The sequence below is a fragment of the Talaromyces marneffei genome, chromosome 1 (genome assembly GCF_009556855.1).
Source record: "Talaromyces marneffei chromosome 1, complete sequence".
Taxonomy (NCBI): domain Eukaryota; kingdom Fungi; phylum Ascomycota; class Eurotiomycetes; order Eurotiales; family Trichocomaceae; genus Talaromyces; species Talaromyces marneffei.
This window is the reverse complement of record NC_072348.1, coordinates 6,258,938-6,286,872: the sequence shown is the minus strand read 5'-3', so window position 1 is coordinate 6,286,872 and position 27,935 is coordinate 6,258,938. Positions and strand designations below refer to the sequence as shown.

Here is a 27,935-nt window from a genome sequence, read left to right as displayed (position 1 = left end):
TTTATTGGCAAAGATTTCTTCATGTATTCGGCTTCCTCTAGTAGCACTGCCTCCCAGATGATGGCTACTGACATAGTAGGTACATGGGGATGCATAATGTCGAGTGTGAAAGATTCTTGCTTGCTGTTCTCCTTTTGATACATGAACTGACTAGAAGATGAAGGTGTTTGATGGATCAAGTGGCAATGAGTTTCATTCTTTTTTTTCTTTTATTGTCATGCATGCATGGTATGTACGGTCTCATACATCGCAGTCTATTAAGCTGCGACCGACTACTTTGCCGAACTAACGGCATCACTTCCACGCCTGCAATAACATTGGCTGCCTGTTTGTGGACGGATGAGCATATAATAATGCGCCTTCCTCTTGAGGAGGGTACCCTGGAAAATGGTCCATTCCCAACAGCATATCATGATTCAAAGGACAGCAAAACGTGATGTCTCTTTACTCGGCATCACTTTCCTTCCCTTCCTCTTCGCCCGCAACCTTCTTGGCGGGCTTCTTCTTCTTGTTCTTCTTTCCCTTGGATCCGGTAGACTTCGCCAAAGGCTGCTCGAGGATCTTCAAGATCTCCTCGTCTTCGATCTTCTTTTCAGTCTTGAACTTGGTCAGATCAGGCGTGGGGGGGGCTGCTAGCCTGGTCAAACCGTTCTTGGTGATGGCTGTTTCTGTAGTTAGCGATCTTGTACTTCCCCATTCGGTGAATTGATTACTCACCAACGGTGCTCAACAAGCGAGACACGGCGGCATTGTCCGAGTCACCGGCTGGCTCATACTGCCTGATGACGCCTCCTCGAACACATTCGACAATACCAACTTTGCCTGCCTTCTCGTCCTCCAACTGACGTAAACTGAAAGGGAATGTTCCAAATTTCTTGACAACCTCGGACAAGGTCTGACGGGAACTTGGGCGCTTCAAGATATAGGTTGTGGTGGTTCGGCGGTGCAGGGTAGGGCGTTGGGGCAAGGTCTTCACCTTGCCTGAGCCCAAGCTCAGGCCAACCTCGACACCCCAAACTTCACCAACAGCTGGGGAACCTTCTCCTTTGACTCCACCGCTTGGGGAGAGGATGATCTTCTTGGTGCCTTCAATCTCATTGCGGTCGAATAGCCAGCTGGTGGTGTTTTCGACAACACTGACATCGTATGACTTGGCTACCTTCTCAATCAGGCTCGAAATCTTGCTCTGAGTGGGAGGCTTCTCTGCAGCTGCCTTTGCCTTTTCCTCATCTGTGCCCGAGGCCAAAAGACCGGGAGGCACCATCAAGCGCAAAAGAAGTTCATTGGCGTAGTATGTCGCATGAATAAGATCGGCTTCGCGGCCTTCGACCACGCCATCTGATGATTCCTTGCCGGGAACAATGATAGTGTCGGCAACGATTGTGCCGAATCCATCGATCTGAGCACCGAGCTGGATCTTAACGACCTCGCCGGCTTTGATGGTGGTCTCGGCTTCCTCAGCATCCGAGACAAGCGGTGTGTACGGAGTCACGAATGAACTGGGTGAGACCGTGGTGGGATGAGCAATACCTGAGAATTGGTTACCAGTCAGCCGTGCATTGTTAAGAGCTGAGCTGAAAGAAATCACCTTTGGCGATCTTTTTTCCTTTGTAGACCTTGGCAATCTCCTCCTCGAGGAGCTGGTCACCCTTCTGGCAGAGCTCGAGGACCTTGCTTCCATCAACGCACCATCCTACAATGAGAGAAAAAAACTAGTCAGACTATTGATTCAATGAACGAGGGAGCATTCGAGTAGTACCTGTAACGGCCTCTAGCACTTTATGGGAGATCTGAGCGGCGGTCTTGTACTTGGTGAGGGTGTCCGGGTTGTTGAGGGTGTAATCTAGACATCCAACAGTCAATTCATGCTCATAGCTATGGTCAAGATAAATCCAGAGCAATCAGCCACTTACCAACCTCGGTGGACTCGGCCATTGCGACGAGATGTTCTCTCACGCAGAGAATACGCTGGCAAAAAAATGCAACTTTTCGAGATTGATCAGATGACAAGCTGAGGACAGACAACAGCAGTCACAGTGAACACAGATAAGAATAGCTGAGGGTCGTGTGCACGAGCTATTCCCAGATCGAAGAGACAAAATGTGCTTCTGGGCGGGGTCGAGGTGGTTTGTGTGCGGCGGCCGGGAGGGTGGGGCAGGGAAAGAAGGCACATCCTATGGCCCCAGTCATCATCAACGTCATTGGTGTTGGTTGTTCAGGCCTCGACTCTGAAATCGAGACTCTGACAACACAACGTCTTGCAATCATATAAGAACTGCAGTCACTCAAGAGAGCTTTCCCAAGGTACGTATCGCTCAATGATGCCCCTTGTTGCAGCGCCCTTCATTCAGTTTCCTATGTGACCCAAGCATGGGCCTCGAATAAGCTTCACTCACGTACGTTTCCAACCTCTAGCATCCTAGAACCTACAGGTGGTGGACCCGCAATGAAGTCAAAGGCGAATATTTCCTTACGCATTCTCACCCATAACATCCGGTATGCTACCTCGCAGCCGTTTAGAGGGGAAAAGCCATGGGCGGAGCGACAACAGTTGCTTCTCAATGAGCTTGTCTACAGTACCCGACACATTGCCGAATCTTTCGTATGTCTACAAGAAGTTCTCCATGTCCAATTGAATGGCATTCTTGCTGGACTGAACCAATCCGCGAAAGCAGAAGATCAGTGGGCTTACATCGGCGTCGGTCGAGATGACGGTGAGACGAACGGAGAATACTCGCCAATATTCTATAAACCAGCGACATGGCAGCTACACCACTGGGAGACAGTCTGGCTCTCTGAAACACCCGAGAAACCCTCGAAATCTTGGGATGCAGCATCAACCCGCATTGTAACGATTGCCGTTTTCAAGCATCAGGCCACTGGCAAATTCCTGCTCGTATTAAACACCCATCTAGACGACCAAGGTTCCCGGTCCCGATTCGAGGCGGCCCGTATTATCCTTCGCAAGATCGACGGGTATCTAGACGGGTCATACGAGGAGACGATCTCCGGAGTTGTCCTTGCAGGCGACTTCAACAGTGAAGAGACTCAAGAGGCATACCAAGTGTTGACGGGAGAGGATTCGGTCTTAGTAGACAGCCAGAAACTCACGAAGACGGAAGAGCGCTATGGAAACGAGATAACTTGGACTGGGTTTGGTTATGAAGATGAACCGCAGAAAAGAATTGACTATATCTTGTTAGGGCCTGTTGACAATAAGTCCTCTGTACCGCATCCTTGGGAATCCCTGGGATATGCTGTGTTAGCTAGTCGGTTTGACGATGGAGTCTGGAACTCCGATCACCGTGCGGTAGTGGTCGATGCTGTTTTGGCTGATCTCTAGCTTGGCCTCATTGTATCTAGATGATCCGAAGAAGTCGTCGAGCGTAGATACTCTGTAAAGCCGAGATAAAATCGAAGATTGGGGTGGTTTCGTTCGTGTGACGACAGCCAGCACAGATCACATGATCCGTCTGATCTGATAGTGACACGGCGGATCCGGTAAGGCAGTGAAAATACGGTAATGTGACGGTATGCATACCGACAGAGTCAATACGTGTAATTGAATTACTTCGTTACAGAACGAAATGATGATGTTCAGAGCGGTCGAAAAAGACACCAACAATCCTCAGGTTTCTCCAACTCGAGAAAACCCCAATCGTTCATGTTATGATGTTATGATGTCCTCCGTGGCCATGTTTGTGCATGTAGCTCTGTCCAGGCCGGAAACGGCGACGTTACGAGCTAACTGGTTAGGGCCACGGTGGACGGCGGGCTGAAAGGTTTTTCCCCCCGGCTGGGCTCCCTTTCTTTTCTCCTCTTTTTTCCCAAGCGATTACCAGAACCAGACAAATCAGCAGCCACTCACCACTGCCATCTTGCATAGTCATACTAACGCTGAGTATCAGTACGATTAGTATCGAGTATTTTACATACTTTTTCACGTTTCACTCTCAAATTCCGATCGTTGGCCCTTTCTTCTTCGGCCCGGCATCCCGAGTGTTTGTCTGGCTGCGCTGTCTGTCTCTTTGCCTCTGTGCCTCTCTGCCTCGGTGCTGGCAGAGTTCGGCTCTTGGCGGGCCCCCCTGTCTTCCTCGTCGCTCACTCACTCACCGGTGTCCACTGCCCAGTGACTCCAGTTCGGACTCGCGGCAAAGTCCAGGCACACTCTCCCAGACCCAGCCATACTTTCCTGCCTGTGCCCCCATAGCCTGAATACCTGGCTGCTTGGTCGGTCCAACTCCGATTTTATTACCGTTATCTCGTCTACTGTTGGTTGGCGCGCTTTATTGCTTTCTGGTTTTGGTACGTACTCATTGTCTCTTTCCATTGATACTTCCCTATTAGTCTTCGTGATGGACAAAGAAAATGAGATCGCCACATCCCTAGCTGCACTGTTGTCATTGGCGCGTATCCTACGTCTTCAGGTCCTTCAAGTGGACATTGCAACTATTTCGCGTCGATATGCGATCATCGCGATGGCCACGACTACCTTGATACGAACAACAGACCGCTAACGTATTCACCGTCTTTGCTACAGGTTCCGGAAAACCAACGATGCGTCTATAGGCACGGACCGCTGTCATTCTCCGTCAATCGCGAGCGACCTTCCACGTGTCTCGCACGAGTGATACGTCCTTCGCATCTACTACCGCGTCGTTGGCCATCGCCATGCCTTCGCCCGACGCGTCAGAGGCGGATTCGTCACGTCGTCCAGTCTTACCGACTGGCGACTCACAGCAACCAGGCGCTACCAACGAGTCGTCGCAAGTTGTTGCAGCCGATGATAACTCCAGACCTGAAGCGCTCAATGGCTCCTCTGATAAACCGACTAATGGCCCGGTGCTAGATTCTATATCTGACTCTAAGCAAAACGCAAAGGCAATGCTGTCAGCTGTATCTCCAGCCAAGTCCAATTCGTCTGAAGGCCAGCAACAACAACAACAGCATGCATCGACAGCTAATGGGACGAATGGAACCAATGGGGTCAATGCGAGTCGGAAACGTTCACGGTCGGGCTCTGTCATCTCATCCTCTTCCCCAGACAACGCGCCTGTCATTGTACGAGAGACGCCGGCAGAGAAGATTCTCCTCGAGCAGTATGTGTATAGAGAGTTCCAGCACAATGCTTTAGAAGCTACGCGGAATAAAAGCCAGGAACTCTTTCATCAGAAGAGGGCAGAACGGGACTATCTATTGGCATTGCGTCGCGAAAATCAACTCAATCCCGCTGCGATCTACGGCGTTGGCTATGAAGGATATGGCAATGCACGGACAGATCTGAGGAATCAACACCCCCAATTGCTGTACCCTGCTAACCGGCGCCGTCCAGGGGGAAGAAAAACCAGGGAATTGCGAATATCGAGAAAAGATCTCAAGGCACAAAGTGAGCTTCGGGAAGATTTGGTTCCTATTCGATTAGACTGCGATTGGGATAAGGTCAAGATTCGTGATACATTTACGTGGAATCTTCATGACAGAGTCGTATCTCCCGAACTATTCGCTGAAAAGCTTGTGGAGGATTTGGGGCTTCAACCCGAATCATGCGCGCCACTCATCCGGCAAATAACCCAGAGCATCCAAGAACAGATAAGCGATTATTTCCCCCATGTCTACATGGAAGAAGATCCTCTCGACCCACATTTGCCATACGAAGCATACAAGAATGACGAGATGCGCATTCTCGTTAAGCTCAATATTACCATTGGCCAGCATACTCTTGTCGATCAATTTGAATGGGAAATCAACAATCCGTATAACTCTCCAGAGGACTTCGCTCTACAAATGACAAACGACCTGTCTTTATCAGGCGAGTTTACAACAGCCATTGCTCACTCAATTCGAGAACAGGTGCAGCTATTCACCCGTTCATTGTACATTACAGCACATCCATTTGACGGACGACCCGTTGATGATCCAGACCTCAAAACCGCCTTCTTACCTTCTCCTATGTCATCTACTTTCCGACCTTTCCAGGCTGCCAAAGACTTCACGCCTTATTTGTATGAACTCAACGAAGCCGAACTGGAACGCACCGAAGTATCGATATCGCGCGAGCAACGAAGACAGAAACGATCTGTCAATCGCCGTGGCGGTCCTGCTCTACCCGATCTCAAAGATCGACAACGAACGATTCGCACCATGATTGTTTCCTCCGTGATACCCAATAGCGCCGCCTCAATCGAAGAGACTCGTTTGTACAAGAGATCTTCAAGTGGACGTACAAGGCGTGCCGGTGCTGGACAACGCGATGGTTTGGATGATTCCGATCTGTCGGACAGCGATGATTCTTCGGTTGGTTCTCCGGCTATCGGTACCCATCTAGCTCAAGGCACAGCTCGCACAAGAGGAATGAGAGGAGCAGCATCTGCTGCACAGGCAGCTATGCGAGCCAATTTTGCACAATCCGCCACGCCTGAACCCTCGCATCATGAACCACGAATATCGCGGCGGCGAGACTACCGGGAGGAAAGCTCAGAAGAACCAGAGAAACTTGTGGTGACTTTCAAATTCGCCAAGGACCGATTTAGACAGTTGGTTTCGGACCTAAGCAACCGTAAACGCCCGTTGACACCGAACTTCCCGGCTCAGATGCCAGCATCAAAAAGCAGCACTCCTCAGCTAGCCACTCCTGTTCAGAGCACAATGCCTCCACCCAGCACTCAACCCCAACATGCATCCACGAGCCGGCCGGGCAGCATCAGCGGTGTTCCGCAATCGCATACTCCAACCTCACAGATTGGAGCCGTTGATGCCCCTAATCCTCCCCAGTCCGGGGTGCCACCTGTAAGTTGACATCTCGCGGTTACGATCTACAAGCACTAACTCAACGACTGTTGATCAGCCCGCCGCACCAAGCTGGCTCATAGCCGGGTTAGAGAAACTCAAGAAGGGATATCCAAACGATAAATTCGAAGAAGTCATGCGCTACTCTGCCGTGGATACAACAACAATGATGCCTGTAGCCTCAAACGCGCCACCCTCAAATGGCAAAGTGAAATATCAATACCTGCCTCGTATTCGTTGTCTCGATTGTCCCGGTAAATTATACACACCTGGCCCGGGCATGACGGTGGAGAATTTTGAGGTCCATCTAAGGAATCGGCAACACAAGGAACGTGTCGAAGCAAGACTAGCCAAAGCCGCAGGTGGTAGCAGTAGTGCTGCTACTACCCCCGCATGATGACGATGACTTTACTTACCATGTATGATGTCGTGTTGAATTGGACCTGTCAACGAATACAAAAACAAATACCTCGTTACGAACCCTCTGTCTGCATCTTTTTTGAGTGCAGATGTCTTCGAATCTCTTTTTCTTCACTCTTGTTGTTCTTTCTGCTTGTCTTTTTTTGAATATTACTATTAGTATTATACACAATTCTAGTACATATGGAGAGAGTACAATCGTATACATTGATTTCAAATGAGTAGTACTCATCATAACTTCATGAATATTGAGATATTAAATACATGGGTATTTGGGATAGACATGTATATTGTTTGAAAGGCAATATGATTCAATCGCAACACTCGTACATATACTATCAAACGAATACATACGCAGAAATCAGGAACAGACATAAAAAAGAAAAAAAGACAGATGGGTATTCGGTGAATGAACAAGTTGAAATCCTGACTGACTGAACCCTTTCTTTTGGTTTGATGCGGGAGTATAGACATAAACATACATAACAGACAGATGGATACAGAAGTAGACATCATGATTATCCGCGTCTACTCGAACGTCGCACAGGTAATGTCTCTATTCTTGAGGGTTTTGTAGGACCAGAAGACAATGCCTTCTTCGCGGCTGCCTTTCTCTTTAATGTCGTTTGCTTTTCTGCTACTTCTTGCTCCTCGTTGTCTTGTTCCGGTGCATCGCTCATTTCCTCGTCATCATTCGCACTGGCAGCGTCTCCCGCCTCGCTTTTGTTGCCTTCGTCTTCATCTTCTTCTTCCTCTTCCTCGCCATCTTCATTCAACTCCTCCATCTCTTGATCATCCTCATCACTATCACGATCAGCATAGCTAATCTTCTTGGGTGCACCTCGGCCACTTCGCCTTCGCTCCGCCGCGAGAGCCTTCTCGTCTCCATCATAGTCAGAGCCCCATTCGTCCTCTCCTGTTTTCTTCTTGCGGGTTGACTTCGTAGTTGCGGATGCAGATACTCTTCGCGTAGCAGTAGAAGATTTCCTACGGGGCTTTTTGGCTTCACCCTCACCATTTGTCTCGGCATGTTCACTCTTCCTCTTCTTACTGGCGATAGCCACCTGAGCCAATTTCCTTGGTCGCATCCACGCCCGTACAATGCTATCAAGGTTGTCTTCGATATCTTCTGGAAGGAAATTCCTGTCGGCGACTTCTTGTGCCTCTTTATGGCTTGCCATGGCGGCAAACAGTGAACTGGGAAGTCTCAATTTTCCTGGGTATGTCTGGAGAATGCTTGCACCGCCAGTTACGCCTCCAAGTCGGTTCTGTTGTGCATAAATCTCTGCGAATCGACGAATCGTCGCCTGAGCAAGATCTGACAGCGTGTGGAGTCGCTCTGTGATCTCATCAGACTTGCTAATGCCGTCTCTCGTTTGTTTTACTCGTTGCGCCACGTGGAAAATCAAAGATATGTTGTTCTCATTCGCAACTGCTGACAGATAGAAGAGGATATATCGAGAAAAGTCGGCTAGTTCAGCGATTCGAGTTTTCGCGTCTTCACTGGCAGGAGGGTAATCGGGATGATAGGCGAGTAAAGAGAGAAGGCGCGCAAACATAGACTCCATCACAGGTTGCTGTTGCTCCTTGCCTTTGCTGTTGGCTTGCATCTGGCGAGAAAATATGGATGCCCGCGAGCGAAGCCACGTAAGAGTGCTGTCCTTCAAGGTGACACTAGGCTCAAAAGCAAGTAGGCACGGTAATGTATACCATCGGACACTCAGAAAAGACTTTTGTGACAATCTCTTTCGTAATCCATTAATGAAACCGGATCTTACAGGCAGGAGGCGGTCTTGGACAACCAGGGCGAGTGAGTTGAAATCTTTTGGTAATAGGAGCTGGTCGCAGGACGCATGTGAGGCGGATAATTTCATTAGCAATTTAGCGGCATCAAGACGCAAACGAGGCTTTTGGGTATCAGGCGTATCTTTCTTCTTTGAGATTTCACCTTCGCCAGCAACAAGCTTATTCAGGATAGTATAAACTGGTTCAGCAAGCTTTTGAAATTCTTCTTCATCTGCGCCGTCTTTTCCACGCAGTCGGTTGACAATGATTCTGAGTGCCCATTGTTTAGCCTTCGTCTCCTCATCAAGCTCTTCTGACCAAGTATAGCCCGAATCCGGCTGCTTCGATCGATTCACAAGTAGGATCTTATCAACTGCGATGGATACAATCTTAGTACTCTCGGTATCAACTTCCTTAGGAGCAAGGAGATTCAGTTGCGCAAGTGTAGCTAAGCGCGTCAAGAAGTAAGTCGAGCCATATTCGCAATCTTTGACACATTTCTGAACGAGATCTTTCGCGTACATCTCCTTTTTGTCGGCAATGGCCATAATAATTGACACAGCATGCTTCGCGGCTCGGGGAGATGAACTGTATAGAGCATAAGCATTAAGAGCCTGTAGGAACTTCCTTTCTTTGGGGAGTTTTTCAGGCAGCTTCTTAGCAAAACCAGAACAGGCTTTGAGAATCTCCTCTGATCCCAAGTCATCCGGTGATTTGGCGCTTGGGGCTTGCTCTTCCAAGTCCCTGCACATCTCCTGTACTTGCGCCTCCAGCACCTCAGGATTACGAGATGAAATTTCTTTCAGGATTTCTTGCGCAGGCAGAGATAACCCCTTATCGTCGGTTCGTGAAAATTCCATAATAGCCGGAATATGGCTCCTATTGAATACAAGAGAGCTAGCGCGATAGAGCAGCGGAGTGAGTGTATCTAGCAAAGACGGAGTGTTTCCACTTTGTATCCTCTTGGCTAATTCTTTGATGGCTTTGGTTACCGTCCGATAGTCGCTTTGCGCCGCCATGGCAAAGCGTATAAGCTGGTAGTTACGTCGGTCATGTGTTTTTGCAAACTTCCATAGATCTGCCGAAACACGAGAGCTGTCTGGAAGAGACTTTGAGACAAGATCAACAACTCTACCGAGTTGAGCCTTGATCCGCTCTTCATCTTTCTCTATGACGCCACCCTAGACGATAGATTAGTCCTGGCATTTCTCGAATCGACTTATGGGTTGGAACTCACATTGTATTCTTCGCAGGCCTGTAAATACACACTCAATGCGGTTCTTAAATTCAATTGTCGATTCTGAAATGCGAAGAACACCTTTTTGGATTTTTCATCGAGATTCTTGATCAGAGTAAGAATACGCTGTACTCGAACTCTATCCATCGTACCCTCAGCATCCTTGCCCTTATTCTTCGACTTCGAGCCGGGATAACTAATAGGAAGCAGGTACTCGAACTGCACGCGGTCAATGAGAGCTTGAATCTCGGGGTCATTCGTATAGAATGCGTCATAAATCTTGGATGGTGCGTCTTTGAGAAGTGACAGAACTTGCTCATTGCCTTCCTCAATCTCACCAATAGCAACTGCCCATATTCTTGCAAGTACCCTCATGGCACGGTCACGGACAGCTGGTTTACGATCTTTCACACGTTCAGCAAGAATAGAGAAGACCGAGTCCGCCGATCCGAGGCCACCAGCAACGCCCAATTTATTCACAATGTCTGTGAAACCCATTGACCCAATAGCTTCCACGCCAGCTAGTCGCACCTTGTCATCGGCATCGCGGAGCATATTGGCCAGACCTCTCACCAGGGACTGCTCATCACTCTCGCTCAAGCCTGAGCCACCTGCAGAAGTACGCACGATGCGTCCTATAGCAGTAGCCCAGGCTGAGCGGACCGAAGCAGATTTGTCCTGGCGACGACTGAGGAAACTCTCATATGCTGATGAATGCACTTGGGCAAAAGGCTTCGGTGCTAATGGTTTCTGAAGTACATTCGACTGGGGCACCGTTTCAGGATAGCCGAGTAGGGTGACAGGTGGATATTGTGCAGGGTCCATTGGGGGAGGTGGAGGAGGACCAGATAATCCAATGCCGGCGGCAAGATCACCAATGGTTTCGGTTGCAAGAAGACGAAGAGAGACCGATTCTGCGGATAGTTCTGCTTCCAATTGCGGAATAACATTCTGCAAGACATCGGGACATGCACGCCATAGCTCTCTAATTAAACGGTGGGCTTTTCCAAGCTCTTTAATATCTTCAGTCTCGTCGTCCGATTCGTCCAAGCTGTGCCTTCGGTTTGACGAGTTTTTCGACCCGTTTATCGTCTCTGACGGGGCAGATGCATCGATGATAACATTATTGAAGTACTGGCTGATATAACTTGTCATTTTTTCAGGACATGCATGACAGATAGCCTTTGCCATATCATATGCTGCCGGATAATCTTTCAGAAGAAGAGTATCCTGGTTGGGGTCAATTTCGACCTTTTTGGCCTTCTTTCCAGACGGCTCGAAAACGCGCGGCTCGACACGAAGGAACTGCGTTATTAGGATGTCCACTACTTCCGGTGCCAAGGTCGGCGACTCATCAATAACTGTTACCAGGAGCCGAGTCATATCGTACTCTACATTCTTCGCGACTTGTTCTCCGGTGGAGGATTTGGATGATCCTTCCACGATATCGAAGCAGGAGTTGAATAGAGGGAATATAAGAGCATCGGGGGAGTCAAGATCGGTCAAAAGGACGATACTCTTGACTTCAGCCAGTGAATTCAAGACATAGATATGCTGTGTGTTGTAGGCATTCGAGGGGTCTGCAAGAGCCGGAATGATGGAAGTTACGATGCATGTAAAAATATCCTATTAAATTAGCACAATTCCTACAAGACCGAGGCCCCAGTACATGGGAAGCGATTTGCATACCTTTAATTGATTTCCGGTAAAGGGGGCATCTGGCGCGCATAAACGTAGAATATCCACGATACAACTTGTGACCCAAGCTCGTACTCCCTTGTCGCGGTGAGCCAGCAGATGACCATTTGCTAACTCCTGAGAAACCTTCTTCAACGAAGCCTTGTCGATATCGTCCTGTTCGGTTGTCGATAGCTCATGCGCAAGGACCTGGAGTCGGCTCAATAGATCGGCGACGGGAATGGCAGATTTTCCCACGCGCCATGATAAGGGCTCATTGAAACGCAATTTGTGGAGTCCATTTTGTTCTTCCTCCGGCTCGACGACCTCGGCCGTTGAGGTTACAGCATGGCGAGTGCGCGCAGGCATCGTTGCTAAAAGAGCGGGGAAGCTGGCGCAGTTCGTTAGCGAATCATCAGATGTCGTATATCTATATCCAGCGGAGGAGAGGTGTGTGTAAAGCGTAGGATAGAAAGAAACTGAGAAAGATGGCGATTGGGAAGGACGAAAAGAAGGAGCGACGAAGAAGTCGCGATGTCAATTGACATGTGTGAGTGAGATAAAAGCAAAGTTGGGGATGCTCTGACAATCCGACAGAAGACAGCCAGAGAGCACACCCATTAGGGAAGCGCCCGACGCGTCTAGCGTGTCCGGCGGGAAGGTGCCACCGTTACACCAATAAACAGTCAGCTCCTTCTGATTGGCTGTTGGGCAGTCACATCATGTGACTTGCCCGCAATATGATGCCTGACCATTGAGGTATCAACTCGTCTTGGCACTTCTCAAAACGGAATAGGCTAGGGCACGCCCTTCGCTTAGCGAGTAGTGCGGAAAGAGCACCCAAACCCGCCTTTTGGGCCTGCCAATTTTCGAGATCTTGAATTTTGCTCCCGTCACGACAACTTCTCGACGCCGACACACACGACACCGACGAGGTTCGTTCATCTCTGTCTCTGCCTGGTTATTGGAATAGTCAATTGACGAGTTTGCGTTATTACAGATGGCCGCCAAATCCCATATCCCGATCGTCAAGAAGCGTTAGTACTCTGCCCGTCGCCAGCATACAAAAGTGGAGGCTTTGAGGATATTTAGCATGGATTGAACAAAAAGATTTATGGAAAAACGGCTGATGAAGGATTCTCAATACAGGCACGAAGCGCTTTTTCCGCCATCAATCCGACACCTTCAAGTGTGTGCCTTCATCATGGCGCAAGCCCAAGGGTATCGACAACCGTGTCCGCCGACGATTCAAGGGCACCATTGCCATGCCCTCCGTACGTTTAACAGCCCGATATAACGATTTGGAATAATTTCTAATGGGAATGATTAGATCGGTTATGGTAGCAACAAGAAGACCCGCCACTTGATGCCCTCTGGACACAAGGCTTTCCTCGTCCACAACATCAAGGACGTCGAGCTCCTCCTCATGCACAACCGCACCTACGCCGCTGAGTACGTACCTTGGACACGTGAAATCGTTCTTCTCTTACTAACAAACAACAGGATCGCCAGCGCCGTCTCCTCCCGCAAGCGTGTTGACATTTTGGCCAAGGCCAAGGCTCTCGGTGTCAAGGTCACAAACGCCAAGGCCCGCGTTACCACCGAGTCATAGATTATTTAATGCAATGCATCATGAACAGGATTTTCCATTTCATTATCTTTTTTCCTTGTTCTTGTTTTCGCGCGTTGCCGGGGTTTTGCATCTCAATCTCCCTTCTTTCTGAATAAAAAAAGCCGAGAGAGGGAGTGTGTTTATTTAAATGGATGAATGGGATCTTGTTGCGGTTCTTAAGATGGAAATTTTCTTTTCAAAGGAATATCCGAACGATGATATCAACTACTTTCCAAGGTCGATCTGGGAAGATGGAACATTTTTCTCGTCATCAAAAAAGCATGAGTGATCGATCGACAAATATCAATCAATTTTTATGAGGAAACGGAGCGCTAGGTCAGGCTATGTTTGGGGGAATAGACGGTTTCTTGTCACAGCTTACAAAAGAATTAGTTTGTATGAGGACCGGACCAATTCCAAAAATTTTCAAGATAAAAAGAAATGCATTATCCCTTGTTGCGTGATTGCTAAGGTCGTATGTCTAACGTAGAATCATTAAGATGTAACTTTTTTCTAACCCTTCTATATATGCAAGAACTATCTACAAAATGTCATCAGGTAGGTCTACTCAATCAGCACATCCTGCCCATCCCTCAACTTCTGCGAAAGATTCACCATTCCAACCCCACGCACAAGAGCTAAGACATCATCTCCCCTGGCTCCGTCACCATCAGCAGGATTCTCAGATTTAGAACCTGCAAACCCATTATTGATAATCAACTCCTCGCCTTCACCTGGTTCACGCCAATCGGGAATCATAGTAGGACCCTCCATGCCTTCCGGTGGGAAGGCCCATGTTGGCAGGGCACTTTTATATCTCCAGGTCCCATCATTGTCCGCATACCTAGCTGCATGCAAGAAAATGCCGAGTTCATGAACACCGGGATCCGTGTAGAGCGGCGCATCACATTCGTCGCAAATTTCGCCAGAAAGTCGCTCACCCTTGCGCTTGTGATAGGCATCTACGGCAGCTTCATGTTCACGGAACATGATTGCCTCAATCACATTGGGATCTGTGTCCGGTGCTACATCGGGTGGACACGTGAGATGGGTACGGTAAGCGGTTGTGTCTGCTAATTCTGTCTTGCCCATGTTGGAGAGTCGATCAATGATCTCGCTGTCGTTTTTGGCGCTGTCATCATGTTTACCTAGACTGGGTCCGAAGACACGCCTGTTGGAGTAGATGGGGTCGTTGGAGATGGGGTATCCTAGGAATTGAAGATGGACGCGGATTTGGTGTGTGCGGCCCGTCAGGGGGAGACAGTGTACGATACTGTAGCCTTCGTCCTCGGTGGCTGTAGCTGGTGGTGTGGCAGGTCGATCTCCGCTTGTCGTTGCAGATTCAGCATCAGTCTTTGGTGGAGCTGGGTAGTAGGCTATGCGACGAAACTTTGTCCTGGCTTCCTTGCCTGTAGCACGAACTCTGTTCAAGCCTAGCTTAGGACTGACCGACATGATGGGTTGATCGCAGAGCACAACGCCATCAGGGAACCGCCCGCTGACTCTCGCCACATACTCCTTTTGCAAAGTGCGTGATTTGAGTTGAAGGGCGAACTTTTCCGCGGCCTTGGGATTCTTAGCTATGAACATTACGCCAGACGTCAGTCTATCCAGTCGATTGCATGGAAGAGGCTTGAAACCAGGACGGTCAGCTTTCATGATTTCGAGGATGGTATTGAAGTGGTATCGTCCTGCGCCATGGACGGGGATTCCAGCGGGCTTGTCAATCACGATCATGTCATCATCTTCGTGGATTATGCCAATGGGGCGAGAGCTAACGGGAGGTTCGTGTCGGTGGGTGGAATGCGAGACAATTGCGCCGTTGGGGACGATGGTTTCGAGGTTGGCGACTTTTCCGCCGACGAGAACGCGCCCATCTTCAATCGCTTTTTTCTGTTTCGTCGTTAGTATTGCAATCCCATAGGATGAGGGAAGTGATCACATACATAATACTCAGGCGTGCGATCTCTAAATTCGGACGTGAAAATGTCATATAACGTCCTACCCCGCCATCGCTCCTTGCAGTAGGTGTTGTAGGTATGGTGATAGGGCTTGACTCTTCGGAGACCACCCTCAAAGTAATATCGATCAGCACCGTTGATCGGTTCTGTAGTACTGCCCTCGGTGGATGCAGTGGTCGGGGGATTTGCCATGGTTGTTGTTGTCTCAAAGGCGGAGATGAAGCTGGGTAAATATCGATAGCGACCACAAGCTGTGCATTTCTGTATGAAAGACAACTCGAAAGACGACGGCTAACGTTACCGGTACAGCCGAATGTCAGGAATGTTGATTTATTGTCGAGTGGCCTGCATGACTGACTTCGAACGATGTGTGTCAGAATAATCCTCACGAAAATCAATTATATTTTGAGGCTAGATTTCTTAGCCAATCGAATAGAATACCATTTTAACTTGGTGGGGTGCTAATTTTAGGGTTGTTTAGGGTTTAAAAACAGCAACTTCTTCAGGACCAACTACCAGCAACCTTTCCAGAGTAAAAGTTCAATTGCGTATTGTATAGATCCTCGATATGTATCCTCGTCAATCTCGTTTTATTAATTTTCGGTTGGGTCTCTTCTTGAGAATACTCTTAAGACTAACGCTAGTGATGAAATCCAGATGATTTAAGTGTGAGCTGAAGAAAACTAGCCAGATCGATTCCGGGCCTCGGCTTTACTTGACGTTGTCCATACGACCTGTATATAACTATCTTACGTATTCACTGGGATGTCAATGACATTCGAGTTGATTGAAGTGCGTGATTCCACTAGCGCGTCGGATCAGAAACCCAGCATGACAGACAAATCTTCCAAAAAGCTTCGCACGCGAGCAGATTATCCATTTCATCTAGAGTATCGAACACGATGGTAACTAGCCCTTCTCCCAATTACTTCCAAGGTTATATGTAGAAAACCACGATTAACATCTACAGGTCCGATAATGACATGTACGGTCACCTCAACAACAGCATATACGCCTTCCTCTTCGACTCCATAATCAACCACTACCTCATAACCCACTGCGGGATTGATCCTGCCCAACATCTGTCGCAACAAGCGAAAAAACACAATCAGATCGGTCTTGTTGTCTCTTCATATTGCGATTATTTCGCATCTGTTGCGTATCCGGATGTGCTTGATTTGGGATTGAGAGTTGTTAAGCTCGGGTCGTCGAGTGTTATGTATGAGGTTGGTGTGTTTAGGGCTGGAGATGAGCGAGTTCAAGCTGTTGGCGGGTTTACGCATGTTTTTGTGGAGAGGGAGACGATGAAGCCGCGGAGTGGTGGCGGAGGGATGGATGGGGGTATTAGGGAAGGTTTAGCAAAATTGTATACTACAGAGACGTCCAAGTTGTGAACCTTTTTTATTTATGGTTTAGTTCATGAATTGAATTGAATTGATTTCATTAAAATGTATATCCCGCCTTTTATAGTCTATGCCATACCCTTAGCTGGCTATCCGTAACTCCGTCGCTCATAATATCAAATAGTATACCCGTGAAAAAGAAACCCGCTTGCTGATAGATAAAGTAGCATGCTGAAGAAATTTTGTGTGGTCGAAACGATCCGAAACCAAAAGAGGTTAAGAAACGCTGCTGTTGCGTGATGTCGTGGGCGAAGTAGCAGCAGAGCTGTCCTCGTCAGGGGTCATTCGCCGCATAGTCGTATTCTCTTTGTCGTAGCACCACTTGCGGTACGGACCCGGTATGAATCTGCCGCGAGAGTCCCAGCCAATGACCCAGGTGAATCCATCGTCGAGTTGGAAAAAGAGGCATTTCAAAGGCTCATCGCCTTCTTTCAAGGTGACGCGGTGGTAGCGGCAGCGCTTTTCCATGTCCGAGGCGAAGAGGTAGCGATGGACGATGCGGCAGTAGACGATGGGACGAGGTTCGGATTCTTCCTCTTCTGCACCGTCGCGGCGGATGAGGTGCCAGCCTCGCTCGGGGATGTAGCGGTATGTGCCTGGGACAGGAGATTCCCAGTGTTCATCCTTGGTAGGATGGCCGTCAACCCGGGTGCCTTTGTCGAACCAGTAGAGAGGACAAATGACATTCCGGAGGCAGATGAAGATGTTGGGAGCCATTGTTGGATGGATATTTTGTTTTGAGAGACGATTTGGAGATGGCGATGATGATCAAAGAGGAGGTGAACAGAAGAAAGAATTTGTAGGTTGGAGTTAGTTGAGTTGTGACAATGACACAATGGTGGTTGCGTGGGTCGTGAGTCAAGTGATGAGTGTGGTTACTTTGAGTTGGCTGTGACAGCCGCCGGTGTTATTGAGTGAGATCCATGGTGTGAAGTACAAAGAAGCAGAGAAGCCACTGGAATTTGTAGAAGAAGTAAGGAGAGTTGTCTGCCTGCCCAGGTAATAATGGCCTAGAAGCAGATGGAGATAATCTATCCAGAGGAATGGTAGATGATAAGACGAAGAGAGGAAGAAAAGACGGAGAGGGCTTGGCCAGATAAATGGGGGAGTAAACAGTAACTACTAAACAATAGCCTGTTTTGGCAGGCTACAGGTGCTAGTTCAAGTCACCGCCAGATGGGCCAGGGCCAGCTGGTTGTCGAGTTATCCTCAATCCTGGGGCTCTATCAAGAGCATGGCGGAATGGCGCAATGTGACTGGACGATAGGGGCAGATGGGCAACGTGCAGCCCGAGGAATTATTATTGTTCTTGATCTGTGGAGAGGAAGGAGAATATGCAAAGCTCAAACCGTGCTTAATTGGTTTTCTTTTTTTTGGAGAAGGGTAGGGGTAGAGAGTCAGGAGAGAAAAAGAAACGAAAATACTCTGTACGACGTGGAGCATATAAATACATACCCTGTAACTTAAGTTCGTGCCTGGCTGCCTTGGGAGGTCAAATTTTCAGGGTGGCTCAGGCCAGGCCGGGCTATTCTCCGCTAAAACCACGGCCCGCGTCCACCTCAGCTCTCTGCACTTCCACTTCCCACTTCCCACTTCCCAACGCCCCGATGCCGAGATTCAGCCACGATTTTCTTTTTTTCCTTCTTTTTTAACGGCATACTCCGTACTCCGTACGAGCTTACGGATTACTGCTTACTACGGAGTACACTCGCAGTACGTAGTATGTAGTACTGGTCGTCCTGCTGGCTGGGGACCCGTCAATGCCTGACTCCTGATGTAGCACACTCTGTACCGATACTGACCAGGCATGATTATCAGATACCTACTACACTGTACCGTATGGAAATACTGCCTACTACGTAGTAGAGACTACACCGACTCAGTGGATCGCGCTTCGGAGAGTTCGTGGCTTGATGCACATTACGTACAACCACGGCGAGTTTTACACCTTTACTGTTGCACTAGCTCGACGAGGCGACTAGCTTTGGCCTAAAATCGGACAGGGTGATCAACAGCATGTGTGGCGGCTCGGCTGCGTGCTGGTTGCTGATCGCATATATCTCAGGCCACCACGGAGTAGGTAGTTATACGTATACTACGAGTACAATAGCCAGGCTATCTGATATCCGGCAGACATATCCCGTATCATTCTCGTCCTGTCTGACGTGCAGTGTCAAGCTCACAGATCTATCCTGGTTTACATTGACGAGAATCTTGGTTCAAGGTAGGTTGTGCAACATGCGAATACCTAGGTAGTCGATGCGATCCGATATATTTTCGCGTCCGACAGTGCAAACTGGATGGAGAGGTCCATGTCCTTCCCTGAACGAGAGAGATGCATCGAGACATTCCTGAGTTTCCCGGCTTAAGGACAGGGAATGTTCGTACCGTTCTATCAGCAGCGACCTACCTACTCATTTATTAGCTGAACGACATTACGCCAAAAATAAAGGAATGCCTGCCATTACTCCCTAATCCGTTTGTGTGCAGCTTTGGATACCCATCGTGGGTTGGCAACCGCCTCTGGAATGAAGCCGGCCGGCGCCATTCTTGATCGCCACTTCTGTTGATAACGCCTGCTCACATGAACTATTATCAGTCACCTCATCCGATCCATTTCGGAACCATTTCGGAACCATTTCGGATCTATATTTTTACAACATATGTACAAAGAGATTCAAGATAACGATGTAGTGGGTCTAACCCGGCCAGTGCCGGTGGCGGGTCTACTCCATACTCTCCATCTCTTCTGTACCCTCACAGATTGACAGATACAAGGATTATCAAATCACATTCATTCTAAGACCCTAGTCTCATCACGCACACCTCCCACTATTTTCCAATCATCGACAATATCCCACTTCATTCCGTCGCAATCTCGCCTCCGACCACCACGCAAGAGAGCTGCAGCCCTAACCCATCTTTCTGATATAGACTTGGTTCTGGACACGGCGAAAGTCACACCTTTCCCTCAAACATCTGTAAGTGTATTATCGATGATGCTGCATTCGACTCGTTCGACCACACCGGCGCCGAGGCTTACCCCGTCTGTAACCATCTCGGTCGTCCACCACTTGTTCTTCGCACCTTCCCAGACAATAGAATAGAGATAATACCTGCCTCGATTCCCATTCCTGATGCTCCATGCCATGTCCCTCCACATCATGCGACCGCAACATTTTTTTCCCGGGAGAATATAACCGAGTCGATTCCATTCTTCGAGGGATGTTTTCCACTTCAAATATTACAGGTCTATCCTTGACTATCAATGTGGAGGTATCATATCATATACATTCAGTCGGTATTCGTAGTATGTCCTATTTGCAAAGTAATAGTCTAATGATTATGCCTCGGCTCATCCCACTTCTGCGCAAGCCGTTGATACTTCAAAGCCTCCCGCAAAACCATCCCTTGACTAAGTTGATCAGTCTCCTTTCTGAAGATCTCTTGCCACGGAGTCTGGCTCTCCGGTCCATGATATCCTCCTTCAGAATTTAGCTTGTCTTGTCGTCTTTGGATCTCTTCATCTGAAATCAATATATCCACTCGTCGCTGTCGCAAATCAACCCTAACCCGGTCTCCTGTCCGCAGAATACCCAGGTTTCCGCCCGCTGCTGCTTCGGGGCTTGCGTTGAGGATAGATGGCGAGCCTGATGTGCCGGACTGTCTTCCGTCACCGATGCAAGGCAGAGATTGGACGCCCTTTTTCAAGAGTCTGCCGGGTGGGTGCATATTCACGACCTCGGCGGCTCCGGGGTATCCCAATGGGCCTACGCCACGGATAATGAGAAGTGTCCTGTCGTCAATCGGGGTGGATTCATCTTCAATACGTCGATGATAATCCTCAGGACCATCAAATACGACAACCGGCCCTTCAAAGGCGTCTGGATCTTCCGGGTTCTGGAGAAATCTTTCTCGGAACTCTGTGGAGATAACGCACGTTTTCATAATAGCTGAATCAAACAGTGTGCCACTCAAGTGACGGAAACCCGCATTCTCAAGCATTGGCTTGCCGTATTCGCGGATCACGCGACGGTCCCATGAATGCTTGCCTCGGACATTGTCTGCGACTGTGCGTCCATTACAGGTAAGTACATCTGGATGAAGTTTACCGGCATCGAGTAGCTCGGCCATAATAGCCGGAAGGCCACCGGCACGGAAGTATTCCTCACTCAGATATTTACCGGCTGGTTGCATATTGAGTAGTAATGGAACTTCATATCCCACTGTATCCCAGTCTTCGACCGTAAGGTCAACGCCCACATGCTTGGCGATAGCCGTGATGTGGATAGGAGCGTTTGTGCTGCCTCCAATAGCTGTATTGACGGCGATTGCATTCTCGAATGCCTCACGCGTCATGATATCGCTTGGTTTTCGGTCTGTTAGGACCATCTCGACTATTTGTTTGCCCGACTCATAGGCGCATTGAGCTCGTTGGCGGTAGGGGGCTGGGATGGCTGCAGAACCGGGGAGGGCCATTCCGAGGGCTTCGGCCAGGGCGTTCATGGTGGATGCCGTCCCCATAGTGTTACAATGGCCATCGGATGGTGCTCTATTTACTGTTAGTGTGGGTGAGTCCCAGAATAATTGGGTGTTAACATACCCAGTTGCGGCATACTCGATAAACTCGTCACGAGTGATTTCTCCAGCAGCCAACAATTCACGACCTTTCCAGATTACCATTCCTGACCCAGACAATTCGCCTTTGTGATAGCCGTTGACCATGGGTCCGACATTGAGACACAACGCAGGAATATTCTAAACGCATGAGCAAATTGCCATCTTTCTTATTTTTAAAAGAAAGGATACTCACCACTGTAGCAGCAGCCATCAAACATGCAGGCGTTGTCTTATCACACCCCGTCAACAACACCACCCCATCCAACGGATACCCATATAGGATCTCGACAAGCCCAAGATACGCAAAATTCCTATCCAAACAAGCCGTCGGTCGTCGCGAGCTCTCCTGAATCGGGTGAATGGGAAACTCGAATGCAATGCCACCAGCCTCACGAATCCCCTCACGGATACGCTTGGATAGTTCTAAATGATATCTGTTACAGGGAACCAGATCGGATCCAGACTGAGCAATTCCGATAACTGGCTTTCCGGATGTGAGTTCATCCTTCGAGAGGCCGTAGTTGAGATATCGCTCGATGTAGATGGCGCCCATGGACGGGTTGACGTCTGGACCGAACCATTTCCTAGAGCGAAGTTCGCGAGGAGATGATGACTTTTCCTTTGAGGGACCATGGATCTTGAGCTCTGCCAATGCAGACTCTAGTTGTTTGGTACGTTTTCTCAAGGCTAGAAGCTCTTGCTGACAATCTTCGATGTTGACGGGTTGCTGTTGGGCGTCGCATGAGCAGCCCTCACAGCTGGTTTTTGACTCACAGCCCATCTTGAACTCTTTCTATCAATGGCTTTGGTAGTTGAAAAGTGAATCCGGGGAAGAAGAGGAGAAGAGCTATTTATCCATAACTGATGATTCATGTAAGACCTTTTATGATCACCGGTGACCTTGCAGTAAGTATCCACTATTCAGTCATTTGCGTGGGAGACAAACGCGGGGGTACAACTTCTCGCTGGCTGTGTGTGGGGATATTAATGGAGATATATGAGATATATTTTAAATTATCAATCATTCTTGACCAGTAGAAAGAATTTGATTAGTTGCGGTCAAAGAAACGAGGTATTTGCGCGTGTAGTCATGTAGTCATGGCGCAGGTAGTCATAATCGCATGTCACGCAAAAGGCAGAAAATGCCGGCCGGAAAGATGTCCGAGTTGGAGTGCGGACGCGGAGATGCTCCGATTGTGCTTTACATAATTGGTTTGACTTTCTCTTTTTGGCCGATTAGGGCTAGCTTTGAACTGTACGCCGTTTGATTGGCCAATTCAGACGATGTTGGATACTTGTACGTAGTAGATATGACCGATATTGATTGTAGACTTACCATCCACCCCCAGTAAACATAAATATGGCAATCGGAGTCATGATACGTGAGCTTCTCAATATCTCCTTCGGAATGAACTGGCTTTTGGTACCTATACGTGTGGTGTTAGGGGTGAAGTTCATGCTTGTGGCTCGGATAATGTCTTGAAGACCGGGGAGAACCATGCTGCTTTGGCACAGGTCGAGGAAGTTGGCGAGACCGGCGATGCTTAGGACGATCCATCGCGGGAATACGGTGCGTTTGTGGCTTAGTGGTAAATTGAACATTTTTGCAGGCATGGATGGGATTCTCAAATGACGAATATTGAGATGTGCTTGAGAGGCATTCTTTACGGATATATACTGAGACAAAGTATGGCAGGCATCATTACATTTGCAACTCAATGTTGATAACCAAGCAGTTCCAGACTCGTATTTCAACGTTATGTATATTCTAGATTGTACACATATCCCAACATCAAAGGGTGAAATTTGGTAGGTTCCTGCATATGTAAGAGCAGTTTTGTCTCCGAGAATGTTCCGATACCATTTTAACAGGGCTCAAATAAGTCTGGTCTGGAGATTGATTCAAACAATTACGATATTCTTAATCTTCCCCTAGAATAAGCTAAAAATGAACCAACGGATAGTTATATGTTTCCGGTATGTATCCCATGTACTCATGTCCCTCTACTTAGCATTATATAGGCGACCTAGGGAGAAGAGAAGCGAACAGTCTAGAATATAAACAGCAAACTTTTGTCATGTCGTCTAAAGCATCATCGTCATTCAAATGGAGTGGGGTTCTCAAAAAATCTACCAACAAGTGTATATAAATCATCAGTGGACAAGTCACCACATCGAATAGCTGAGAAAATCATAATGCAAATGATGATAGTCATAAAAATGCTGATGGGCATCGTCGCGTAGTCTCAAAGAAAAAAAGCAATGTCTATTTATTGAGTCGCGCACTGCGCTGGCTCGCCTTCTTCGTCTTCGTCTTGCCATCCGGAACCTCCTCGAGGATCGCCTTGGCCGAATGCTTCAATATCGGCATCCGACTCGTAGTCGACTTCATCCACAGTTTCGGTTGTGATTGGTGGCCGAGTCGATTTCGGCAGAATTTCTCTTAATTTCTCCAAGGCGGCGGGACTGGGTGTCCAGTCTTTATCGGGGAATTTGATATCGACAATCAAATACAAGTCTCCGCGAGCATCGCTCTTTTTGAGTGGCATTCCTTCTCCGGGAATTTTCAAGACCTGTCCTGGTGATAGGACATCGCTTGGTTTCTTGGGATGGGTGATTTCAATGCCTCGTCCGTCTAGATGTTTTAGGACCACACGAGAGAAGCCAGTCAGGGCTTCGGCAAGGGTGATTTCGAGATCGGCAGTCAAATCAGGACCAGCTCGACGGAAAACTGGATGTTCAGTCTCGACAAGGTGGAACACGATGTCGCCTGGCTCTTGGTCAGGTACTTGATCGGCCTCCCCTTCTAAAACAACCCGATCTCCTTCTCTGTGGTGCCGGATATTAGACGATGAAGACCATAGCAAACATGACAATCACTTACTTGGCTCCTCGAGGGATGTATATTTCAAGCATTTTCTTCTCCTCCGTGACCTTCTTGCCTTTGCACTTTTTGCATTTATCCTTTGTGGCAAAAAAGCTTCCCTGTCCGTCGCACACAGTGCAAGGAGCCATAGACGAAGTCAACATGGGACCCATTTGACGAAGCACTTCCTTGTATCCTACACAGAGTTAGCCATGTCGTTAACAGGTCATTGAAAGCAAAATCCAACCTTGTCCGCCGCAAGTCGAGCATTCTTTTGCGACAGCCTTGTCTTTTCCACCCTTGCCCTTGCATAGTCCGCAGATGGCGTTCTTGGTGCTGGCAAACTTGACAGTTTTTCCTTTGTAAAGATCTTCTAGGCTGACCTCGTATTTCGTCTCTTCGTCCGGGCTCTTTCTGGGTTTGGGTGGTCGTCCACCGCCGCCGTAGCCAGGCATACCTCCCATACCTCCCATACCACCCATGCCTCCAAACATTTGGGCTAGTATATCGTCCAAGTCCGGGCCACCGCCCATCCCGGGGTTGCCTGATCCATCAAAAGCGCCCATACCATGTGTGTCATACAAATGGCGTTTATCCTCATCGTAAAGAATGTCATATGCCTGTTGAACCGCTTTGAACTTGATCTCCGCCTCTTCTCGCTCCGCTTCGGGGACTTTGTCTGGATGGCTCGCTAACGCCGCCTGATTTTCGATGGGTTAGGCCTAGATCGAATGCGAGTCACTGTGCCTTCTTACTTTGCGATAAGCCTTCCGAATTTCATCCTTTGATGCGCCACGTTCGACTTCGAGGATCTCTATCGGACGGTTAGTGTGAGAAGCAGACAGAGGAGTATGATCGGTCTTACCATAGAGATCAATACTTATGCCCTCCACTGTAAAGAATTAAGTCAGAAAGCGGTCAGATGAGAGGTGGGTTTAGACGAACTTTTGGTTTATCGACCAGCTATGGTCGAGGTGGACTGATAGAGAGAGAATCACAACTTCAAAGAGAACAGAAAACGAGAGAGAAATAAAATAGAAGAAGTATTTGTTTGGAGTGGGATTGCAAACATTGATAAGATACGGAGAGGGTCAGATCTGCCGGGCGGAAATTTTTCTGCGATGCCACGCGCCAAGACTTACGTACAGCTCCCGCCAATTATTTCTTGGATTGATTGTCCATCAACTATCTCTTCTTCTGTAAATAAAGGCAGATTCATGCGTCTTGTTATAGCAGGATGATTAAACTGTATCCCGGCGCATTTGCAAAGCCGCCGTCATGGATCTGTCTCCAATGTAGAGCCAATTCGTCTGTGTCTGTCGCATCCCGCAATCCATCTCCGTCCCTTGTCCGCAACCGCAATAGCAACAACACAAGGCTAGTTCCAGACAAGCCTGCTCGAACACGTTTTGCGCCTTCTCCTACTGGATACCTGCATTTAGGCTCTCTTCGAACGGCCTTGTTCAACTACCTCCTGGCAAAACGTACAGGCGGACAATTCCTGCTCCGCATCGAGGACACTGATCAGAAGAGAACCATACCGGGAGCGGAGGAAAGACTGTATACCGATCTACAATGGGCTGGTTTACAATGGGATGAAGGTATGGTTATTGATATGCGCTCCGTTGTTCATTCCAGGCTAACGTCTCTAGGTCCTATTGTCGGTGGTCCTTATGGTCCATATAGACAAGTACGTACGGTTCTCGTATTTTACAGAATCAGCTTGCTAAATGATTGTTCTAGTCGGAGCGAACGGCCCTCTATCACAAACACGCAAACGATCTCGTTCGCTCCGGACATGCATACCGCTGCTTCTGCAGTTCCGAAAGATTAGATGCACTTGCCAGACAGCGCAACCAAGACGGCCTTCCGCTCGGATACGATCGCCAATGCATTGACATATCTGCCGATGAGGCAGAAGAAAGGGCAGCGAAGGGAGAAACACATGTGGTCCGGCTGAAAGCTGACGAGTACCCGAAATTTAAGGATTTTGTTTTTGGAACGACGGGTCAAAATCAGGATGGTCAAAAGAGGTTTCTCAAAACGATGAATCGTGTTTACGATGATCCTATTCTGTTGAAGTCTGATGGTAATCCGACATATCACCTGGCCAATGTCGTGGATGACCATCACATGAAGATAACTCATGTCATCAGAGGAACAGTGAGTTTGGCTACCCTGATTTGACTAGCAAACCATGCTTATATCGAATGATAGGAGTGGTTAGCGTCGACTCCCATGCATGTTGCACTTTACAATGCTTTCGACTGGACACCGCCCGAATTTGGCCATGTGCCTCTTCTTGTCGACCAGAACGGCCAGAAGCTGAGTAAACGCAATTCAAACATTGATATTTCCTTCTATCGGGACAGCGGCATCTTGCCTTCTACGCTTCTCAACTATGCCGCTTTGTTGGGTTGGTCACATAACCAAAAGTCGGAAGTCTTTTCTCTTAAGGATATGGAAGAGATTGTAAAATACCCTTACCATCGTTCAATTCCTGTTACTAACATCTGTCTCTTCTAGTTCACCCTGAAGATCACCAAAGGCAACACCATTGTCAGCCCGGAAAAGATGTGGTTTCTTCAAAAAGCGCACACTAAGCGATGTGTAGCTGAAAATGGGCCCGAGTTCCAGAAATTGGTGGACGATGTCACTAAGGCAGCGGAAGAAAGAGGGAATATCAGAGATAAGTATGTTTCTCCTTATTCTTTTTTTTTTCCTGTTTGAATGCAGTATACAGGAAGTGCCCGATATAAGCCATTGGTGGCAGTTGTCTAGCACATACGACCATAGGGTGTGGAAAACAGGGCTTCCCGTCCGCTCAGCCGTACTTAAGCCACACGCCGGTTGGTTAGTAGTTGGGTGGGTGACCACCAGCGAATCCCAACTGTCGTATGTTTTTTTTGCTTATATCGAGGGTTTCTTGTATTTTTGTTTGTCTTTGTTTTTTGTTCATTTTGATTTCGTGCTAATATTCTGCCAGCCTTGCTATCAAGGACACCGTGACATCTCTACTCCAACATGATGGCGGCCATTTCACAACCCCAGCTCAATTTTTGGATCGAAATTGGTCCTTCTTTGCACCCTCGTTAAACCGCACTCCATACACACTCACTCAAACCGATCTAGAGCTTGGAGACCCAACGCCACCTCTCGTTGCTTTGCAGACCGTGGCAACGATCCTAACCCTTGTTCCCGAAAGTCACTGGAACATCGAGACCCATCGCACAAATCTGGACTCTATCCCATATACAAGCAAGGCATTCAAAAAGGAGCTGTATCACTATCTCCGCTGGGCTCTTCTTGCTGGCGCTTCTGGTCCGGGAATGCCGCAGATAATGGAGGTTTTGGGCAGGGACGAAACGGTACGACGACTGACGGAAGCTATACAGCTGAATGGGAATCAAGATCGAAGCAGAAGAGGGACGATAAAGCTTGATTGAGGTGCTGGCTACCAGGAATTTGAATGTGTATCACAACGAACCTCGTGTATGTAAGATAGAACATTGCTGTGATCGCCAAACCAGTCAAAAGTGTCTCAAAAAACGGGCCGGCAAAAACTTGA

At 48.3% G+C, this 27,935-nt stretch overlaps 11 protein-coding genes across 11 annotated transcripts; 5 read left to right on the top strand and 6 right to left on the bottom strand.

The window, feature by feature from the left end:
* Positions 1-444: 444 nt before the first annotated feature.
* On the bottom strand, positions 445-1,935 carry EYB26_002297 (uncharacterized protein; the record flags this gene model as incomplete). Its single annotated transcript, XM_054261602.1, has 5 exons — positions 445-662; positions 718-1,530; positions 1,589-1,693; positions 1,760-1,843; positions 1,914-1,935. 5 exons carry the CDS (start codon positions 1,933-1,935, stop codon positions 445-447), a joined length of 1,242 nt encoding a protein of 413 aa, XP_054117577.1.
* Positions 1,936-2,446: 511 nt separating this feature from the next.
* Positions 2,447-3,343, top strand: EYB26_002296 (uncharacterized protein; the record flags this gene model as incomplete). The annotated part of the gene is made up of 1 exon (XM_054261601.1): positions 2,447-3,343. The coding sequence occupies one exon, from the start codon at positions 2,447-2,449 to the stop codon at positions 3,341-3,343; it is 897 nt and encodes a 298-aa protein (XP_054117576.1).
* Positions 3,344-4,671: 1,328 nt separating this feature from the next.
* On the top strand, positions 4,672-7,183 carry EYB26_002295 (uncharacterized protein; the record flags this gene model as incomplete). Its single annotated transcript, XM_054261600.1, has 2 exons — positions 4,672-6,786; positions 6,845-7,183. 2 exons carry the CDS (start codon positions 4,672-4,674, stop codon positions 7,181-7,183), a joined length of 2,454 nt encoding a protein of 817 aa, XP_054117575.1.
* A 541-nt stretch (positions 7,184-7,724) lies between these two features.
* EYB26_002294 (uncharacterized protein) lies at positions 7,725-12,274 on the bottom strand (the record flags this gene model as incomplete). The annotated part of the gene is made up of 3 exons (XM_054261599.1): positions 7,725-10,172; positions 10,229-11,854; positions 11,918-12,274. The coding sequence occupies 3 exons, from the start codon at positions 12,272-12,274 to the stop codon at positions 7,725-7,727; spliced, it is 4,431 nt and encodes a 1,476-aa protein (XP_054117574.1).
* Positions 12,275-12,439: 165 nt separating this feature from the next.
* On the top strand, positions 12,440-13,517 carry EYB26_002293 (uncharacterized protein; the record flags this gene model as incomplete). The annotated part of the gene is made up of 6 exons (XM_054261598.1): positions 12,440-12,455; positions 12,732-12,840; positions 12,906-12,946; positions 13,055-13,179; positions 13,236-13,357; positions 13,409-13,517. 6 exons carry the CDS (start codon positions 12,440-12,442, stop codon positions 13,515-13,517), a joined length of 522 nt encoding a protein of 173 aa, XP_054117573.1.
* A 564-nt stretch (positions 13,518-14,081) lies between these two features.
* Positions 14,082-15,670, bottom strand: EYB26_002292 (uncharacterized protein; the record flags this gene model as incomplete). The annotated part of the gene is made up of 2 exons (XM_054261597.1): positions 14,082-15,410; positions 15,464-15,670. The coding sequence occupies 2 exons, from the start codon at positions 15,668-15,670 to the stop codon at positions 14,082-14,084; spliced, it is 1,536 nt and encodes a 511-aa protein (XP_054117572.1).
* A 639-nt stretch (positions 15,671-16,309) lies between these two features.
* On the top strand, positions 16,310-16,872 carry EYB26_002291 (uncharacterized protein; the record flags this gene model as incomplete). The annotated part of the gene is made up of 2 exons (XM_054261596.1): positions 16,310-16,383; positions 16,449-16,872. The coding sequence occupies 2 exons, from the start codon at positions 16,310-16,312 to the stop codon at positions 16,870-16,872; spliced, it is 498 nt and encodes a 165-aa protein (XP_054117571.1).
* Positions 16,873-17,097: 225 nt separating this feature from the next.
* EYB26_002290 (uncharacterized protein) lies at positions 17,098-17,598 on the bottom strand (the record flags this gene model as incomplete). The annotated part of the gene is made up of 1 exon (XM_054261595.1): positions 17,098-17,598. One exon carries the CDS (start codon positions 17,596-17,598, stop codon positions 17,098-17,100), a length of 501 nt encoding a protein of 166 aa, XP_054117570.1.
* A 2,619-nt stretch (positions 17,599-20,217) lies between these two features.
* EYB26_002289 (uncharacterized protein) lies at positions 20,218-22,282 on the bottom strand (the record flags this gene model as incomplete). Its single annotated transcript, XM_054261594.1, has 3 exons — positions 20,218-21,433; positions 21,485-21,639; positions 21,695-22,282. 3 exons carry the CDS (start codon positions 22,280-22,282, stop codon positions 20,218-20,220), a joined length of 1,959 nt encoding a protein of 652 aa, XP_054117569.1.
* A 1,489-nt stretch (positions 22,283-23,771) lies between these two features.
* Positions 23,772-25,586, bottom strand: EYB26_002288 (uncharacterized protein; the record flags this gene model as incomplete). The annotated part of the gene is made up of 6 exons (XM_054261593.1): positions 23,772-24,330; positions 24,386-24,563; positions 24,615-25,068; positions 25,123-25,181; positions 25,233-25,259; positions 25,514-25,586. 6 exons carry the CDS (start codon positions 25,584-25,586, stop codon positions 23,772-23,774), a joined length of 1,350 nt encoding a protein of 449 aa, XP_054117568.1.
* An 18-nt stretch (positions 25,587-25,604) lies between these two features.
* EYB26_002287 (uncharacterized protein) lies at positions 25,605-27,813 on the top strand (the record flags this gene model as incomplete). The annotated part of the gene is made up of 6 exons (XM_054261592.1): positions 25,605-25,968; positions 26,020-26,057; positions 26,111-26,530; positions 26,585-26,839; positions 26,894-27,060; positions 27,354-27,813. 6 exons carry the CDS (start codon positions 25,605-25,607, stop codon positions 27,811-27,813), a joined length of 1,704 nt encoding a protein of 567 aa, XP_054117567.1.
* Positions 27,814-27,935: the final 122 nt, after the last annotated feature.